Source organism: Tympanuchus pallidicinctus, unplaced genomic scaffold, assembly GCF_026119805.1.
Source record: "Tympanuchus pallidicinctus isolate F22 unplaced genomic scaffold, pur_lepc_1.0 scaffold16, whole genome shotgun sequence".
NCBI classification, from domain to species: domain Eukaryota; kingdom Metazoa; phylum Chordata; class Aves; order Galliformes; family Phasianidae; genus Tympanuchus; species Tympanuchus pallidicinctus.
The window spans coordinates 5,621,799-5,639,622 of record NW_026294679.1 but is presented as its reverse complement, the minus strand read 5'-3'; the positions used below and the strand labels follow the sequence as shown (position 1 = coordinate 5,639,622).

General features: G+C 37.9%; 1 protein-coding gene across 1 annotated transcript in view; it reads right to left on the bottom strand.

The window, feature by feature from the left end:
* Positions 1–17,824, bottom strand: part of CACUL1 (CDK2 associated cullin domain 1) — a 187,267-nt gene that overhangs the window by 153,147 nt on the left and 16,296 nt on the right. Inside the window, exons 4-7 of the mRNA XM_052677318.1 lie at positions 15,374–15,469; positions 10,742–10,844; positions 2,577–2,666; positions 1,136–1,274 (exon numbers count right to left, since the gene is read on the bottom strand). Of these exons, the coding sequence (XP_052533278.1) occupies positions 1,136–1,274; positions 2,577–2,666; positions 10,742–10,844; positions 15,374–15,469 (428 nt within the window). The remainder of the gene's footprint in view (positions 1–1,135; positions 1,275–2,576; positions 2,667–10,741; positions 10,845–15,373; positions 15,470–17,824) is intronic.

Here is a 17,824-nt window from a genome sequence, read left to right as displayed (position 1 = left end):
CCCACTTTTTGCAGCAACAGCACGTAATGGTGCTGATCAACTGACAATTCCAACTGCAGCCTGGCAGGTCATTAACGCTGCTCAAGACTCTTTGTGGTGCTGCATTCCTCATTTTTTTGATGTAATTAGAGGAGAGCAAAGAACTCAGAATAGAACAGACTTGACATGCTCCTTCATTACAAAAAAAACAACCCTTCAATACATACATACACATACAGCTATATTTATGAAAGTAACCAGCATATTACATCTTGAAATGCGTTTCATGGCAAAATGCATATCAAATATCAATGCAAAATGTTATGAAGCAAATATATCAACTGCACTTCAGTTTTATCTCTTAATGATGACAGACTCTATGCCCCATTCATTCTTAGTAGAACACACCAAGCATCCTGAAAATACAACACCACAAAGAATACTTTGCGAAACACTTTCAGACTTAATGCTGTCAGTTATGCCACTACAAAGTTGTATTTTGCACTTTTTATTTATTAAATTGAAAGCAAGCTATGCCAAAAGAGCAATTGCATCAAAGCACAGGCTAGTGCAATTTTGTAAAATCACAAGACAAATCATTGCCCCTTACGTGGACAATATCCATTCTGACCTCCACCAAACCAGTTTGATAGAAAGCATAAAGCAACTGGCACAGCTCAGACTGAACAAGAAGAAAAAATTTCCACTGTTTCATCTTCTGTTTCACCCCTCCACCTCAGCTCAAGGCTCAGAAGGGAAATTCTCATTTAAAATAAATACCTTAGCTGTATAAATAGCTCTGGAAGCGGAATAAGGAGAAGTCATTAAATGACATTTTCAGGAGCACCATGGAAAAAAACACCAGCTAAGAGAAAATAAATGACCAACATAAAAGCCTGAAAAAGAACCTGATTGTGCATTGGAAGTACAATCAAAGGACAAGGGGACACGAAAATGCTTTAAGATTTCCAATCTTCTGGCTATGGCTCCCATCTGCAGGGTTGGTAGCCCTCAAAACACATGCAAGTTTAGGCTGTATTTTAGGTACTGAGTTTTGAAGGTTCTTTATTAACTCTTAAATTAATCCTTCAGTAGTTTTACTTGTATTCACCTTTACTGTCCATCACAATTACTACAGAAGACTAGCAATCGTTACCTAGTAAACCCATTCTGCATAAGTTCTCTTTGAAGTTTCTGGTCTTGAGCAGCATACTCCTGAAGCTCAGATTCTACAGCAGGGGGTAGAATGTTCGGGATGAATTTAGAAAATAAAGCAGGTGCCATCTGTACCCATTCTGTAAGAAGGAAAACAACAACAAAATACATGGATGAGATCATTTGTGAAATTCTACTCTTTAGAAGTTACCAGCAGATCTGGTATGGACTTCTGCCATGTCTGAAATAACTTCTAGTACTTTGAATTTAAAAAACCCAAAACCTTAGAATAAATATTCACATGCTTGCAAGTAGATGGTAGGATTTTTTTGTGTGTCAACCATATGATCAAAACAAGATTCAGTTCTTGTTGCATCTCTCAAAGACTACAGCATCTTTTACCCAGCTCTTCCTACCCAGCTGTGCAGAGGAAATTTCACAAGTTGTAGGTACGGCCATGCAGATGTAAGACAACTATTCAAAATGTGATGAGGCCTGTGATACCGCCCAAGCTAGCCTGAGAAGTTAACAGGCAAGGCAGAAACCAACTGAAATGGATAGTAAGGAAATCACAAGCTCAACATCTATCTTATTAAGTGCAATACAACAGAACCACATGGGACTGCTTTAAAAATAAGTCACTTTTACACTTATATACTCTTCTGTGGTACTGAGCAGTTTACTGAAATTATATTCTTCATTTTTAAAATGTTACAATAACTCTGTTGTCATAAAGGTAAATCTTGCTTACTAAAAGTGATTTATCCATGCATTTTGTAAATAGAGGGTCCACTATGTTTCTGGTCTGTATAAATACTGAACACTGCACTACAGAATTAGGGGCTTTTCTGTAAGATATTCCTATCCACACTCCTATACAGATATAGTTATTGTTGCATAAGATGACTGTGATGTAGTCAGAAACTAATTTAAGGTCCTGCATAAAACAATACCATTCAAATAATGGCTTCAGAGAAGAAACTGTCATTCTTTTTACATCAAAGATCTGACCTTTTGAAAAGCTGCTGTCAGTAACTCATTATTTTAATGCATCACCTTCAAAACCTCTGTGATAATCAACTTAATCAACAAAAAAAACTTCTTTATTGCTACAGAATGCAAGAAAAAGATCTTCCTACAGCCTTCAGAGCAGAGTGTTTGTTGCTGTGTTATTTGGGTTAACAAAAAACAAAACAAAAAAAAAAAACACAAAACTTTAGTACCTAGGTGGTTACCATTTCACTTAGTGCAGGACACAGAGATGGGCAGCAAGAACCAGTGGGTCCTTGGACTCCTTACACAGTGTAACAAAGCATTATGACTGACAGAACACAACACACATGCATGGTAAAAAACATAGAAGACAGCTAGCAGCAACGTATGTATTTAGTGAAATATATCAGAACAACAGCATTGAGAGACTGAAGCATTTCTCTTTTTACCTGGTCTTAGTGTATACAGGCCTTTCACAATATTTGCCATGGTTGATGGAGTTATTTGAAAGGGTGTTGACTGAGCTTCCAAAAGTAAAGCTGAAATAAAATGAAGAGAAGTATAATTACCCATCTTCCTAATTTAAAAAGCAGGGTTTTACTCACATACTTTAGTCTGAAAGAAATACAGCAACTGCGTCCTTTTTGTTATCAGATGTCCTCAAAGGAAACAGCCACCTATTTGAACTTAGTTCTTATTAAAACTTCATTTTTCCTGTAGAAGCATTTGGATGTATACTCCGTATACTCCTGTATTACATCCTAAGAAAACTACTTAAACCTAACAGAAACAGCTGTGCCAGTCACCCCAAAAATGCTATACTGTTATTTTACAATACTGACCTTAGAAAAAAAAATCTCCAGATATGAAGACTTTCACTCCTGCTTTTTGGAGCAGTTAAAGAGAATCCAAAACACTGGAGCTGCATGGGCTCCTTCAACCCTTGGCACTGGCACAGCTGCCCAGAGAAGTGGGATTCTCCATCCCTGGAGGTGCTCAAGGCCAGGTTGGATGGGGCCCTGGGCAGCTGATCTGGTGGGAGGGAACCAGCTCACAGCACCAGGTTGGAGCTCAATGGTCTTTAAGGTCCCTTCCAACCTAAACCAACCTGTGATTCTATGACCCAGTGCCAGGAGGTGGCACGCACACAGAGCAGGGCGAGGCAAAGCCTTGGGTGATTGACAGCAGTAATGACTCCATGATACCATCTGACCACCTCCGCAGCACCTTTGAACTAATACTGCATCTTACAGACTAAGTAACCAACATGTAAAGAAGTTAATTAACCTGCAAACAGTCTTGAAAATGACTCGCAGCAGAATCAAAGAAGTGGAGTGTGGGTTCCCGTGATGAAATGCTTTGAGTACAGGGAGAGATATGAGATGCTTTGGAACACCGCTAACCTGAGGGAAGCCAATACCCGTAAGGGCCTTGGGATTTTTGTCACTGATCCCACAGCCCTTCACTGACTCCGCAGTGACCAAGTTTCTCCACCCCTCATAGCAGTGCTCACACAGCCTGTTCCTTAACAAAGGTTCAAGTTACTTTGTAATTACAAGGGGCACCTGGGGCAAGACCAAGGACCCAAGGATTAAATGAGTAGTAGATGATACATTGCAAGTTCATACTTAACTGTATGCAGTTCAAGATTTACTTACAAAAAGCTAAGTTAACCACTCAGAAAAAAAATCTCTATGTCCTTCAACATTACTTCAAAATACTAATTTTGCTTGGCAGATGTGATTTTTCTAGTAAAACAGTGCGGCTTTGTATGTTAGCTCACAAGATCTTTAGAACTTCCACTAATAAGATATGCTAATGAATTGTGCTTAAGTCTGACTTAGGTAGACGTGTTCAAAGTTGTAATTACTCAACAGTGCCCTAAAAATTATAAATTCTTAACAGGAACAGAACTGAGTGCCTAACTAAGCTACAAAATAAGTATATTAATGAGGTTCTTACTCCATCAAGCAAAGTATACTATTTAGTACTTAAATTTAGTAATGTATACAATATTTACAGTACACTGCAGAATAGTAACAGATATTCCCAGAGTTAGAGCCCTCCCACTGCTCTGAGAAATCAGTGAGAAATACAGAGACGCAGAGCAACAGAAAGGAGTTACTGCCAATGCAGTTTAAACAAAGCTTACTAGCACTTTTGCCCTTTCAAAATCTCATCAGTTCTCACACAGTCAACTCAACAGTATAACAAATTACTTCTCTCAGCTGAATCCAAGTGGATCCATCTGATCCCAAACACCCTTCTTCTCCTTCACAATGTCACATTCACCTTGGATTCAAATCTCAGTCCTTACTCTCAAACCCAGTCCATGCAAAGCATCCCACCAAACAGAACAGAACTGCTATGAACAGAGTCCACAAAATGTGGATTGTTAGATTGTTTTGTTATTGGTTGACTGGATTTTTGGTTTTGTTTCACAAGCCTGCTGCCTATTTTGCTATTAAATTAACTAATGAAGCTTGAGCATGTATTACTTGTTCATTACTTTAACCCATGTATAATTGAATACAACAGCTCACTTGGAAGGGACCACAAAGATAAGAGTCCAACTGTCAGACCCCCTCAGGGGTAACCAAATACTACAACCTGCTATTAAGGGCATTGTCACGTGCCCTTATAATAATATTAGAGCATTATCATCTCTTCAGTATTAATATATTTGTACACATTAATCGCTGATTTAGGTCTTTAAAAGCCTCCAGCATGAAAGCAACCCTCCTTCTGGCTTAACTCTCATGATACTGCCTTTGTATTTTCTGAAATTAAATCAAAATAGTTTTTGGTCATTTAAATTCTTCAGAAGCCTGAAATAAGCTAAAACTAAGTTAGAGAAAAACATGAAGAAGCTGGATCTATTACTAAGCATTTGCCACTAGGCATTCTAATGAGACCACAGATTACTTTAAAGTATTCATGGTATAGCCCAAAAGCTTTATTGAATATCTAATAAAAAATGCTACAATCTAAAGCTTTCAAGTCTTAATCACATGGAAAATATTCAGTGCTAATAAAAAGTAAGTATGAAAAACAAAGCTGTAAATGGAAAAATATGGACTTTGAGAATTCAGGAACTGGGGAAGAGGTTTTTTTATGTTTACAGTTTTATGAAGGTTTATCAAATGGGAACATTTTTGTTATTCCCTTACAGTGAGCCAGGTTAAACAACAGTCATTACTTGGGAATAACATTTCTGATTAGAAAATTTCCTTGCTTTGTGGTGCTGCAACATGAAACAAGAAAAATAAGGAACAGCTGCAACTTTCCAAAGGAACTTTGTTTTTTAATTAAAAGTTTACTTCACTGACAAAATTTGTGAGTAGTTCAAGTGTTGTTTAGAGAATGAGTGCACAGTACCTGCTAACAGCACTGCTAGCAGTATGGTTACTCTACAGTTACTGAGCCCTGCCAAATCACAACGACCATTTCAACACTGCTGTTACCACTCTTAAACTGGTGGGTGTTGCTCTTGATTATTCCATCAGGTCTGTGGAGCACAAAGTACAAAGAATACTGGTTGCTGAACAAACTATTGTTGAGTATTGTTGAGTATTGTGAGTGCAGAAGTACCCTCTGAGGTATAAGAACAGACTGACATAAATGTGTCAGTTCAATGTCTTAAAGAAGGAATGGCTGACTATCCTGCAATAGCAATGCCCCAGCATTAGAAAAGAACATAACTGCAATTGGTGGCCATTAGCAATCACCTGTGTCTTCCAATATTTGGGAAGAAGAGCATGAGATTTTTAATAAGAACTCAAAAATAGTTTGCCTCTGAATAAAACAAATACTGTTTTATGGTTTAGAATCGAAATTTGAAATTGAGGTGATAGGATGATACTGCTTGCCTACATATCTTAGCCTAGAAATTAAACACTGCAAACCAAATCACAGTTCTGTGACCTCCAGCAAAGAACTTGCCAACACATTTTGAGAAGGACCTTCAGTTTCATACAACAGAAACACTGCAACTCCCATAAAATGTACTATCAAACACACTGGAAAGGGTCAGTGTTTTTTCCTTGTACTGTGTTACCTTGCTTTACTTTTAAGACCCTTAGAAAGGAATCTTCTCATCTCATTTAACCTATCGAGACACCCACTCTGAGTCTTCAGACACAGCAAGTCTCACCACAAGAGACTTATTCTCCCCCTTTTTTTTTTTTTTTTGAAGTTTCCTTTTAATAAATCTACCATTTATTTTTCATATCAAACTTAAAAAAAAAAAACAACAAGACAATTGTATGAAGATGGTGAAGTTGTGCAGATTCTCTTTTGCTATTGATTTTTGCACACAAAGGAAAAGGAAAGCAGTGTCACAGGGCAGAGCAACATGCAGTGTTACAGAAGGAAAGCGTCTCAGCAACGGAGCTGCACCTTTTCCTTATTGCACCACACTGCTTCTGCCATTACAGCTGTTGCTGTGTCTCTCTGAAAGAAAAATACAGTGATTTCAAATGCTTAAGGGCCCATTCTACATTCATGGTTTAGTTCAGATTAGAAACATACTTTCGAAGCAAACTCGCTGATCATCATTTACTGCGCTGTGCTTCATGTGACAGAGGTGCTCTGGAGCACAGCAATTCTTTTGGTGTAAACTTAAACCAGTTGTGCTCACACCCTCAAATAACACTGCATCCACGGGAGAAGACATAACCAAGTGTGAAGTAAAAACTTCCCAAAACGCACATAAACATGAACCAACACCAGGTTTTCAACAGCAGAATATTGGCTGTTTACACTCTAGATCATCACCTGATGATGCAGATGTAGCTTAAACAGTGAAAGACTTCTTCAGAGTAAGTCCACACAGCATATAAAAAGGCTGTGGGCAATGCTTTCTGGAAAAGAAAAAAAAAAAAAACAAAAAAAAAAAACAGAAAAGTAGAGTGCTTCTCTCCTCCCAGGGGATTCTCTCTGCTGTCTGAGAGTCAAGATGATGATTAGCTGCTTCTCTTAAGCAGGTTGAGATCAATGTTAGAATGGAGAAAAAATGAACACCAGCCTAAGGAGGGAAGAAGTCAACCTGCATCTTCTTATCCAACTACCAAAGAGTGAAGCATGGGGAGTAAAGGAAAAACCAACCTGAAACCCATGTTATGTGTCACAGCTGTACTGTCAGGCTACAAACCTGGCTCGAAGTCTTTCTCTCAACCTTTTGCACTACCGTTCTTCTGGAGTATTCACAAAGGAAAGTCTGATTTGGAATGCTGTTGCTAAAGTTATGCCATAGCAGTAAGCAGCCAGAGATGATGGTCCCTTGCTTCATTGCCATTATGGTGTCTCTGGAGGTCAATAAGAATCAGTTGCTAGCAACGTAGGGCTGTACACGCCAGCACACCTTTCCTGCTTAACCACAGCCTACACAACACACACATCTCTGCAAGGCAAACACAGACACTGATAATTGCAGCAGAGAACAACAGCCATAGCTTCATTTTCTGTCATTTTCTATTACATTTGTACCTGCTGCAACCAAAAAGCAGACTTCATAAGCACATCACCAGAAGCTGGTAGCAGCCCTCTTCAGATTTCAGGTCAGCTTTCCCAGTATCTTGCAGAAACCACCCACACAGGAAATACCTTTCCTGCCACTTTAAAGGAAGAATCTTTTGTAACAAATTACCTCTCTCTTGAAGTACATCTTCACAACCAAAAAATAAAGAGATGAAACAGCAAAATCCCTTCACCTTCACTGAATCCAAGTGACAGATCTTTCTAAAGCTACTTTCTTCTCTCTGACTTGTTTAAGCTACTATTTCTTTTCCTCTCAACACTGAGAAGCTGGGACCTTGTCAACTTCCACAGCAGGATTCCAGCCCAAATCTCCCTTTGTTTAGCTTCTCTAAGGAGAACAGGGGTAATTAAAAGCAACTGATCTATCCACCAAGCAGAAACAACAGTACACTGCAAATGGAACAAACAAAAAGAGCTACTATAGAGCAACCTTGCTTTTGGTATCAAGCTCACAAAACTCTTACAAGGAAATAACACAGCAATTAGTTAAAACCACCCTCCCCCCCCACTGATTTTTACCTATTTGTAGTAGTAAAATTGGGGAGCATGAGGAGCTGTTAGCCACTTCCACAACTGAAGACATTTAAAGACCTCAGTAATGACCTTTTTTTTTTTTTTAAAGACACAATTCAGGGTGTTTTCCAGGACACTGCAATTACAACCCAAGAAAGCCACCAGAGGTGACAACGACTGCAGGAACCCAGAATGAATAAAGGCAACATTCTTCGACTGACAAGTAGGTATCCTCTGCATTATTTACTTCTGAGGCTTCTTGTAAATAAGATGCTGTATCTCTGTTACATTCACTTCAGTAGTTCTGCACATGACAACTTCTCCTAAGCCATTTTATAAAGCACCCTTATCAGCAAGAGCCAGCTTTAGGCCTCATAAGGAAAATCACCAGGTTATTTTCACGTAGTTTGTATGCATCACTTTAATTTGAAAAGCACTGACTTGATAAACAACTGCCAGTGTAAATATACTTCACAAAAACACAACCATGTTTTCATGTAATTTACATAAATTGTAAATTAGCTCAGAAGTGCTATGAAGCCCAAGCTTTGCAGGCAAGATCTTGTCCACATACGCTGCATTTTTTTCTGCAAATAAAGAATTCTTACCTAATAAGAGGTATTTTATTTCCTGCAACTAAGCTCTCAGACACACTCTCCATTCTGTCAGAAGCCCCTTCTGCATCCTCCTGCTTCCAACCACAGCACGAGGACTAGGAGCCCCTCGCAGCCTGAGCAGTATCAAACACTGAGAAACACATGTATGTTACACTCACTTCCTGACACTTCTTTTTCTCTCTTTTAATTTGAAATAGAGAAGGAAATTGTAGATGGAACTGCAGTTTCCCTACAGTCGCCTCCCAAACATAGCCTTGGATGGAAGAGCCAGCTGCCAGGCTCTGATGGAATAAGAAGGCACTACAAACAGAAATGCCTGCCCATGAAAAACATACCAACAAATTCAAGAGCAGGTGTTACTATATTCCTTGAGTCTAAATCACAAGCTGATTCAACAAATGTTTTGGTTCTTCTTTCTTGGAGGACTCACTTCTTCATGCTGAGCACAACCAGAACTCAATTTTTTCAGTACAGATCACAAATCATAGAATTTGATTTATGTATGCCTGCTCAAAATGTTGTTTTCTTCCTTCATAACACACCAACATTTCCCTATTGAACCAAATCTGTATAAAACTTTAGAAAAAACAGTATCACACATTGAAAGTGATGTTTTAAAGTCACACAGCCCATATACACATCCTATTTTCAGACCTGTCATATTTCTGAACATTAAGGAAATATCAATCTTTCTGGTATGAAAATCAGCAATCTACAACAGTTGAGAAAATATAACACTAGAATTTCCTCTGTACCTCAACAGTATTACACATACTGTGCATATTCAGTTATTTCTTCAAAATTTGTTCATAAGTTTGGAATTTTATTTTGCATACTTTATCTGAATTTAAAGATCCCACTACTCAAGGTTTAACCAGTCAGATCAGTTAAGAGTTTATGCAAGTCTTAGGAGTAAAACAGTAATGAAATGACTTGCTTTGCTAAGCTGAAAGTAGACTGAAATGAAATCCAAGAAAGGTATTCATAAACAACACTCTCCATATAGAGCAGCCAGACAGGTGGCAGATGATTTCAGTGTTTTCCTTCCATTTCAATTCTGTAACTACCACAGAGCAAGGGAAGAGCTTTTTTTTCCCTCCTTTCATTGCAATGCATTATCTGTAGCTTCTATTTAATTCTCCTACATCAATTCACAGAAAACTACACAGCAACAAATTTGACAGTACTTACATCCTGAAGATTTGATTCAAAGCATGACCTTTACTTTCTCATTGGAAAAAAAAAAAAATCACATTCATATTTTCATTGCCTGAAACATGCACACACTTAAATCTAACAGCAGTTGAATTTTCCATGATTTCCTTGGAGGAATCATCATACCACACTTCAGTAAATGCCTTTGGCCCAAAATACAATGTTAGGTGATGGATGGACCTTCCTCACTGACCTCACATTTCCTAGCTGATCTGATGCCTAAAAGCTTTACATCACAGACTTTTCCAGACGGCAAGAAAATGATGAAATTAAACTGATGATCTCCCACTATTCTGGTGTACCTCAAACCCTTCAGTCAAAGGAGACAGGCATTACTAACCAGGAGAAATCAGAAAGAAAACCCAACCCTTGCCACTCATCATCTGGATGCAGCATACACACACCAATTGCTTCAAGGTAAATACCAGACCAATCATTACTTCATACACAAAAACATTTTAAAATAACTGTTGACTTGTACCCCTTGATGTGGTATATAAGAAATCACAAATTTTGTAACAAAAACCTAATTTTAATACACTTGTTTTTCATTTATGGTTGAAAATTAACACAGAAGAAACAACATTCCTTCCTATGCCTTCAAATGGAATTTGTATTTGAGCCTTCTTAACCATCTGCCATTTTCTGTTTGCTGTGGATTTCTGCAATATCTGAAAGCACTGCAGTTTTCCAGACTCCCATTACAAGAAAAAGCCACTAAGGGTACTTACGCATTAGGTTGTAAATGTGCTTTTCTGCAACATGTTCCGTAAACAGCTTTATAAGGTCATCTTTTAAGTCTCTGTTAAGCTTGGTTTCTATGTAAAATTTATTCTGGAAAATAAGACAGAAATATTAGTGGTTGGTTTTCATAATAGGAAATAAAAACCTTTTTAATCCTGAATAAAATAGTTTATATTTTTAAAACTGTAGAATATTTAACCCGCAAAATGCTTCCTTGGTGCCCACTTTTATATTGCATAGAACAGCCCTGTACAACAAAAAGACATGTATTTAAAATTGAGTCTGCATTTGGTACTACAGCATTAATAAAGTCAAATATCTACAGATGCTTGGTTTTTAAATGCATCTACAGATACATCTACATATTGATCCACATGAGAATCTGTAGAAAAAAAAACCCAGTGTTTTAGAACATCATAAACACCATAAATAGTAAAATAAGGCTGGATATCACATTTAAAATACCTAACTGTGATTAAGCCATTAAAATAGGTATATTATAGTAATAAATTACCAGTAGAGCTATTCACTCCTGAGGTTCATTGATAATCTCAGAAGACAGATACTCAAAATTAATGTACTGTGAAATTAAGTGATATATACAAACCTGTATTAAACTAAATTACATTAAAAATTTTAGGATTCAATTATCTTGACCCACTCAGCATTAATAAATTTGTCTCCTCTGCCCTCAGAAAAAATTCTACTCGTGATTTCCCCGAGGGACCTTAAACCCAGTGTACCACTTGGCATTACTCCCCAGTTCCAAAACTGCAATTCATAGCAAGATACCCTGACTGTATTTTATGCGTGGGCATTAAACACCCAAAAGCATAGCTGTTCCATGAAAAAATCTCCTATCACTTCAATACTAACTTGGAAATAGGCCAACTGAACTCATCTGGACAACCTGCATAGTATTATGCAGCCATGCTACTAGAAAATCAACTTAATCTTAAGGTACACAGTAGAACACTTACACAATACTGCTTTTTTCCACCGATGGTTAACTGTCATTAACAGCAACAGAAATTCACAGTAACAGAAGCAGCTCTACTACTAGGAAGTACCAACCTACACACTGTACTTCAGCCTTCTATCAGTTTGATTTCTTAAGGCTCCTCTACAACACACAGTGACCTCAACCAACACAGGGCAATGTCAAGCTAACCACATTCTCCTAAGAGCCGACAGAGGAGATGCTACCTTCTTTATTTTCACAGCCTCAAAGCTGTCTTACATTACAAATGCAGCTGACAAAGACATGCAAAAAAAGTGATGCTATTTTCTTATGCAACACTTGAAAAACCTAGAGCAAGTACTTCATTTCCAGCCCAGAGTGCTGAAAGGAGATAGCAGAATAAGTGTCTCATTCTTGTTAGTGGAAAACCAGGAACACCTTTCACATAAGATGTCACTACTTTGGCTCTACCAGTATTTATTGAAAAGTGATTTAGCAGACAGATAAATAAATAGTAAATAGATACTAGCACCTGAGAAACACAGATACAATGCAAGCATTTCTTCTAGAAACCATCCTGACTAACATTAGAAGACACAATTCTGTTGAAATCATTAACAGGAGAGCAAAACACTCTTCAGAAAGAAAAAACCAACAGTACATAGGTGTTTATTACCTCATTCATGTATGTATACAAACATCTCTTCATGTATACACGCACAAGATGCCCCCAGCTAATAAGCAAGTGCAAAGCCACCCAGTAAGAACAACGTTTTAGAGACAAATGATAAATAAGGTTCTAATCTCAACTAATTCAAATCCACAGGGTTCACAAGAATTAGGCCCACCTCATACCACAAAATAATAGATTTTTATCTACATAACTATAATTAGCCAGCAAGAACTTATCTTCTAAGCACTGATTTTAATTTTTCTTTGAATACATATCTTTATTCATTAATGTGTGCAGTGTACTGTCACATGCAAGGGCTGCAAGCATCTAGAATAACTTCATTTAGACTTATTCATCATACAGAATCCAATTATTTACTGGGTATTATCCTTGGACATAAAGATCTTTGTGCTAAGCCGACTTCTAGCTTCATTTGCTTCATCTGCATTTCTGTACCAGAATTTCTGAAGGAGATTAAACCCACTGAATTTAGAGTCAGAACAGTGATTTAGTTAGTTCTCCATGCTTTCCTGAAAAGTTCGACGTAGCAACGGATGTAGCAACATCATTAGAAGAAGAAAACCACTAATGTTCCTAGCAAAGAAAGAATGAACAATTCCCCAGTTGCAAAGTCAGCCCTCTTAATTGTCACCCAAGGGCTTGGTCACCACATAAAAGCACGCTAAGAAAACTCCCGTCCTGTGTTTCCACCATTCACACAAGAATATGGTTTGGTACAGACCAGCAAAGAGAATTACTGCTGTAGATTTCAAATGCACAGCACTGAGCCCTAAGGCTAATTACATCTCTTGTGGCCAACAAAAGACAAAAACACATTCCAGTTGTATTAAAAACCTTCATATTTTCCTTAGCTTCCTAGATTTTTAAACATGTAAATGCATGTCTGAAGTTTTCCTAAGCATTAATATAACCATCTCTTTAGAACAAAGCTTATTAGTGCAAATCAGCAACTTCAGAAACTCCTGATTAAAACAATTACATCGCTATCAAAAAAGTAAAGCAGTGGCACTGTGAACAAAAAGGCAGAATCCAACAACTTAGTCCACTTCTATTAAATGCTCCTTGGAAGTACCTATTAAACCAACTGCAAAGCTGTAATTCATACTGGAGAATAACTAGGCTTTCAGCTCCTGCAATTGTTTCGTAATCTTATTTTCTTGTCTAAATAAAGGACACTGCTGCTGCATGACAGAAAACGCAATGAGATGCAATAATTTAAGACTGCAGAAGAGGCTGTACATATAAATACCTCCCAATATACACAAACTAAGAAGAGAATGTTTTCCATCCTGACTTTTCTAGCAGCATCTTCCACATCATGTGCAACTGATTGAGATATCAGGGAACAATGAGTCTTAACTTGATATTATCCTTCAAAACAACTAAATAATTGATACAACAGCACTGCATTTGGCAGATAGAGGAACAAGCACAGAAGTTGCTCTCAGGTCTATTCTCATTTGCAGGAACAGAGTTTTACTGCCTGAATAAATCTCTACTCTTGCTTCAAAGATATTGCTCCTTTAAAATATCAACTGTGGACTTTTTTTTAAACATTCTATATTACAATTACTATGCAAGTAATCATTTTAGAGATTTATTACTCTTTAATGATTTTGTCTATGTTCACCTATCAGTTAGACTCAAACTGTAAAAATTAAGGTGTACAAAGAAGGATATGGAAATCTATTCAATTATAACTAGCCTATTTATATAGGCATGATAAAGACAGTCTGTGTCTACCATGAACATAATCGGATGCTACAGGTACTGCAGTCTTAATTTTGAAGATTTTGACCTCTGATTGAAGAGCCTCTGAGACAGATCTAAGCATTCAATAAAGTACAAACCTGAGCAGCTTATCTCCATTTGTAAGCAGATTGTGATATTAAATCATGACAAGAACTGCAAGAAAAACAAGAGTTATCACCATGAACACACTCCGTGGCTTACACGTGGTGCTGTAGAAACAGGATTTCATTTTGTATGAACTAGGAGAAGAGTAGATCAGAAGAAACCTAGTTCAAGAAAGACAATTTCCTCTTGTAGTGCAACAAATCTACATGGTGAACCTATGCCGAAAGACTATAGCAAACTATTCTGTTTCAGGTACACCCACTACAATGTAGGTCTTTGTTTCCCAAACATTGGGATGCTACCAACGAAAATTACTTCTGAGGAGTTTGAAGCAATGTTATGAAATATAAAGCAATTTGTTTTTTTAATGCATTTCTTTGCTAAAAAATTTATTTCTAAGCAAATCAATGTAAGGATAATTTCTGGGAGGAAGGCAAGCTTTAATTATTCTTTACCATTAAAAAAAGCAACAAGAAACTTGGCATTTTGACTAAAGTTATGCATATTACAGACTTTTTCAGAGATATAGAAGACATCATAAAGTACACAATCTGCACAACAGTTACAGTCAATGCCTCCTGAACCTCTGCAAGCATGCCTGACAGAACTATGAAAGTTTGCCCATGCCCAGTCAGCAGTCAGAATTGCTTTACCAACCAATACAAACATTTGAAAGAGATATTTCTTTCAGGCACAAGAAGTCCATCTTGTCTTAATTAGTGCAATTTAAAAGCAATAAAATCATCCTTATAACCAGCCCAAACTACCAAGCCAATACATGACAAGTCAATAGACCATATAAAAAAAAATATAAATAATGGCCTATTTGGTAAGGCTGCTTTCAAGTCAAAATAAAAGTAATTCCTCCTATTTCCAATAATACAATACTATGGCAGAAAATCAATTCCAGAAGTCTGCATTAAGCAGCATAGCTTCCCTTCTTCTTCCCACACATCTTTATCAGAACTGCTATACAGGTAGAAAAACAAGGCCTGAATGGTAAAAGCTGCAAGAAAAATTGGTAGAGTGCATTTTACTCCTTTCAGCTTTTAGTCACAATCTTGTGCATGGACATAAATTATTTGAACATACTTTTAGAAAACTTACCATATATATGAAAAGAGGCACAATGCTCTGCAATGCTCCCATATATTGTCCAAGAGCTACGTTAAATCTTTCAATATAGAGATCTGGAGGGCTGGCCTGCAAGAAACCATAAAAGTCAGGTTATAATTTGAACAAGAGAAAGATCTGGAACAGCATGGGCTATGCTTTCACAGCCAACTCAAAAACTACACGGCATGTGATCCACTAAAAGCAAGCCACACATCTTTCCAGAGTTTCTACTATCACTCCCTGTGGCAAGAAGGATTTTCACCACTAAGTGATTTTGCTTAGGGCTGTGTGTGAGAACAGGTGCATTCAGTACGAAATACCTCATGCCTGTGGCAAAATAATATTTAGCATATGCAAATAAAAACACTTATTAAAGAGTAGATATTCTTTTTGAAAATGCTCTCTATCAAGTCTATGATCCACAACCAGATTTCACAGCATTGCAGTGTGTGCACTGATCCTGCTGCCCTGAGACAGCAAAGTGATGCTGAGCAGCTGCCTGGCTCCTCAGTGGGCACGGAGCATATCCTCCAGTTTCTGAGAGCACTGTCCTTCCCAGAAAGCATTTTTCGTTTCAGCTGGGTCACACAGAGCAAGGCTAATATTTAGGGTGTTGAGTCAGAAGGACTGAAGTAATATCTTCAGAGAGCTCTGCATCTGAAACCTACACAAATCTACTGCACAACCTTGTAGCCCCAAGCAAAGCTGCCATACAAAAACTGGAAGTGCCATCTCCCTGACAGGCCTTGCAGCACCACTATGACAGCTGCTGTTTGCTGTGCAAAATACCTTCTTTCCTAAAGGAAAAACATGGAAGCTCACTGCAGAACAGGCTTTTTTTAGCTAAGTTAAATTGTGAGGGGAAGCAAGAAAATAGGAAGTACTAAGCACTGCTTGCTTTATAGATACTTGAGATTCAAGGAGCCACATCAGAGCACTTAGGAGTGCACTAAGCCAAGGATGGATATATCTGCAGAGCTGGGACAAAGCATTCCTCCACTCATCTGCACTCCATCCTGACCATGCAAACCCAATGTCCCCACCACTGGCCACCTCTTGCTCTCCTCCTGTGCTCCCTTCACTAGAGTAGAGTGGCTGCCTGAGCTTCAGCCGCCACATGCCCATGGATAAAGTGATGCTCGCTTACAAGCAGCACAGCTTCTTTTCTCTTGCATCATCTTCCTCTCCTACTGCTCTATTCAAGAGAGTGTAAAAAGGCAGCAGCAACAAAAAGCCTGCAAGAAAACACGCTCTAATATCTCACACAAAGCATCTGCAATGTGAGAAATGCTCACAACTGACTACACCACAACTACCTTATCACAACTTACAGCTCTTATCTTTAAGCAGCAGATTTTTCAACATTTGCACAAACATTCAGCAGAGGCCTACAAAGAACAGTTAGAATTCACATTGGTGTTTTGCTTATTAAGTGGTCTCCATTTACAAAACCTTTTTTCTTTATGCTGGCTTCCTTAGCTCCCCTTCTTAATATGTTTAATGAACACATGAGTAATTTTCACAGCTAACTCCAATACAGAACACACATTTCAGGAAGGAAAGTAAACCTGGCAGAGAAATAAAGAGTGTTATTCTATACATTCATTGCCAAAGGTTATGATCAAAATGAGGAATAACGATATAGAAGTTATTAATCTTATTGCACATTCCATTCTCAGGGACAGCCAAACAAATTTTAGTGCAAAATGCCAACAATGTATAGAAGTGTCAACTAACCCCAGGGACTCCTTTTCATGTATGTGCATACGTATGCATATGTATGTGTATATGAAGATATATAATTTATGGCAAATAACATTCAATGAAATCTGTATTTCTAAGCAAAACGTATTCCTGCTTCAGTCCTTTCTAACCTCAACTTTAAATATGGTTAAGACTCTCTGGTTTATAAAGGCTTGGTAGGCAACTTCTAAGATTAAAGAAAAAGGAAAATTGTACTTCAAAGAGCATGTCAAACAGCAGGCAACAACAGCCTCACGCAGGGCAATGCTTTTCTCACACTGACAGTCCACACTTTCCACTTGAAACAAAATACAGAAAGCATCCGGACAATTTGCCAGTCCTGTTTACAGGGGCCATCAAGTTTGATACCTTTTTGCTGCACTGAAGAACACCATTTGCTCACCACACAAAGCCTGTGTCATACAGAGAGCAATGTTAAGAAGGAATCACAAATGCACACCCAGCTGCCTTCCAAGAACAACCTCAAGTCTTCAATCAGAAAATACCAGGAAGTTGTTGGCTACCACTGCCCTACAACCAAGCAGAAAATGAGAGCTCTAGGTCCAAACAAAAGAGGGTGAGAGAAGCCCTAAGAGCTACAAGGGAAGCAATCACTAGGCAAGCATTCAGCTTTGTTCTTAACCTCTAGAAAGCAAAATCATGACATTAACATCTCATTACCACTGAGTCTTATTCTCC